The sequence below is a fragment of the Nanorana parkeri genome, unplaced genomic scaffold (assembly GCF_000935625.1).
Source record: "Nanorana parkeri isolate BGI_ZX_2015 unplaced genomic scaffold, ASM93562v1 scaffold27, whole genome shotgun sequence".
Taxonomy (NCBI): Eukaryota; Metazoa; Chordata; class Amphibia; order Anura; family Dicroglossidae; genus Nanorana; species Nanorana parkeri.
Genome location: NW_017306295.1, coordinates 2476759 through 2477595, shown reverse-complemented (window position 1 = coordinate 2477595; position 837 = coordinate 2476759). Strand labels below are relative to the sequence as shown.

At 40.6% G+C, this 837-nt stretch overlaps 1 protein-coding gene across 1 annotated transcript in view; it reads left to right on the top strand.

Annotated features, from left to right (window-relative positions):
* LOC108795029 (collagen alpha-1(VII) chain-like) overlaps positions 1-837 on the top strand; it is a 204348-nt gene that overhangs the window by 111744 nt on the left and 91767 nt on the right. Inside the window, exon 71 of the mRNA XM_018566199.1 lies at positions 251-286. Within this exon, the coding sequence (XP_018421701.1) occupies positions 251-286 (36 nt within the window). The remainder of the gene's footprint in view (positions 1-250; positions 287-837) is intronic.

The window sequence follows — 837 nt, the reverse complement described above, 5'->3', positions numbered from 1 at the left end:
TGGGGGGGGCGGGGGGGGGGAATTTAGACTTTAATGTCACTTTCAGCATTACATGTGTTTTGAATTTTTTTCCCCTAGAGATGTTCTTTAATAAAAAGCTAGAATGGCTGTGTTTAAAAAAAAAAATCACACTTTCTGTGACACAAACAGTACTTTTCATGTCACAAAACAGTATAATTTAAAATGCATTTGGATTTTGTAATAAAAAAATATATATAAATGGTGTGATTTAATATTGTGTTTTTTTCAGGGAGAAAAGGGAGAAATCGGTGAAAAGGGGCAAAAGGTAACCAGTCCATTTTAAATGTATGTATGCTTAAAATATCTGTGCTATGATGAATGATTTTATACAAAATACAAAACCAAAAAAATATAAACTCGGACACTTACTTCTCACTAATGTTAAATTGTTGAGACTTTGATATAACACACTGGAATTGTTTGGAAGGCCACAAATATACCATACACCAAACAATAACAAAATCAGCAAAAAAGAGGGGGGCTTTAATGGTATCAGAAAACACCACTTATGATTACTACATAAGTACATAAAAACAGGTTTCTTTATTGCTACATAGGGATCTATTAACGAAGCTGCCGAAGGATCTAGCCGTAGCTTCGGCCGATCCTTTGGCTAGCTTCGGCCCCAGGACCCCTTTGGTTCAGTAGAACTGAAGGGGTGCTGTACGGTCTATTCACTATAGCCCGTACAGCTCCCGAACGTGGCCGAGCGGCTCAGTCGAGCCGAACGCATATGCCTCGGCTCGGCTGAGCCGCGCTGAAAGCCGAAGCTGGCCGACAGCCTGCTTCTTACAGCTGGGGGCGCCAGCCGTGTTC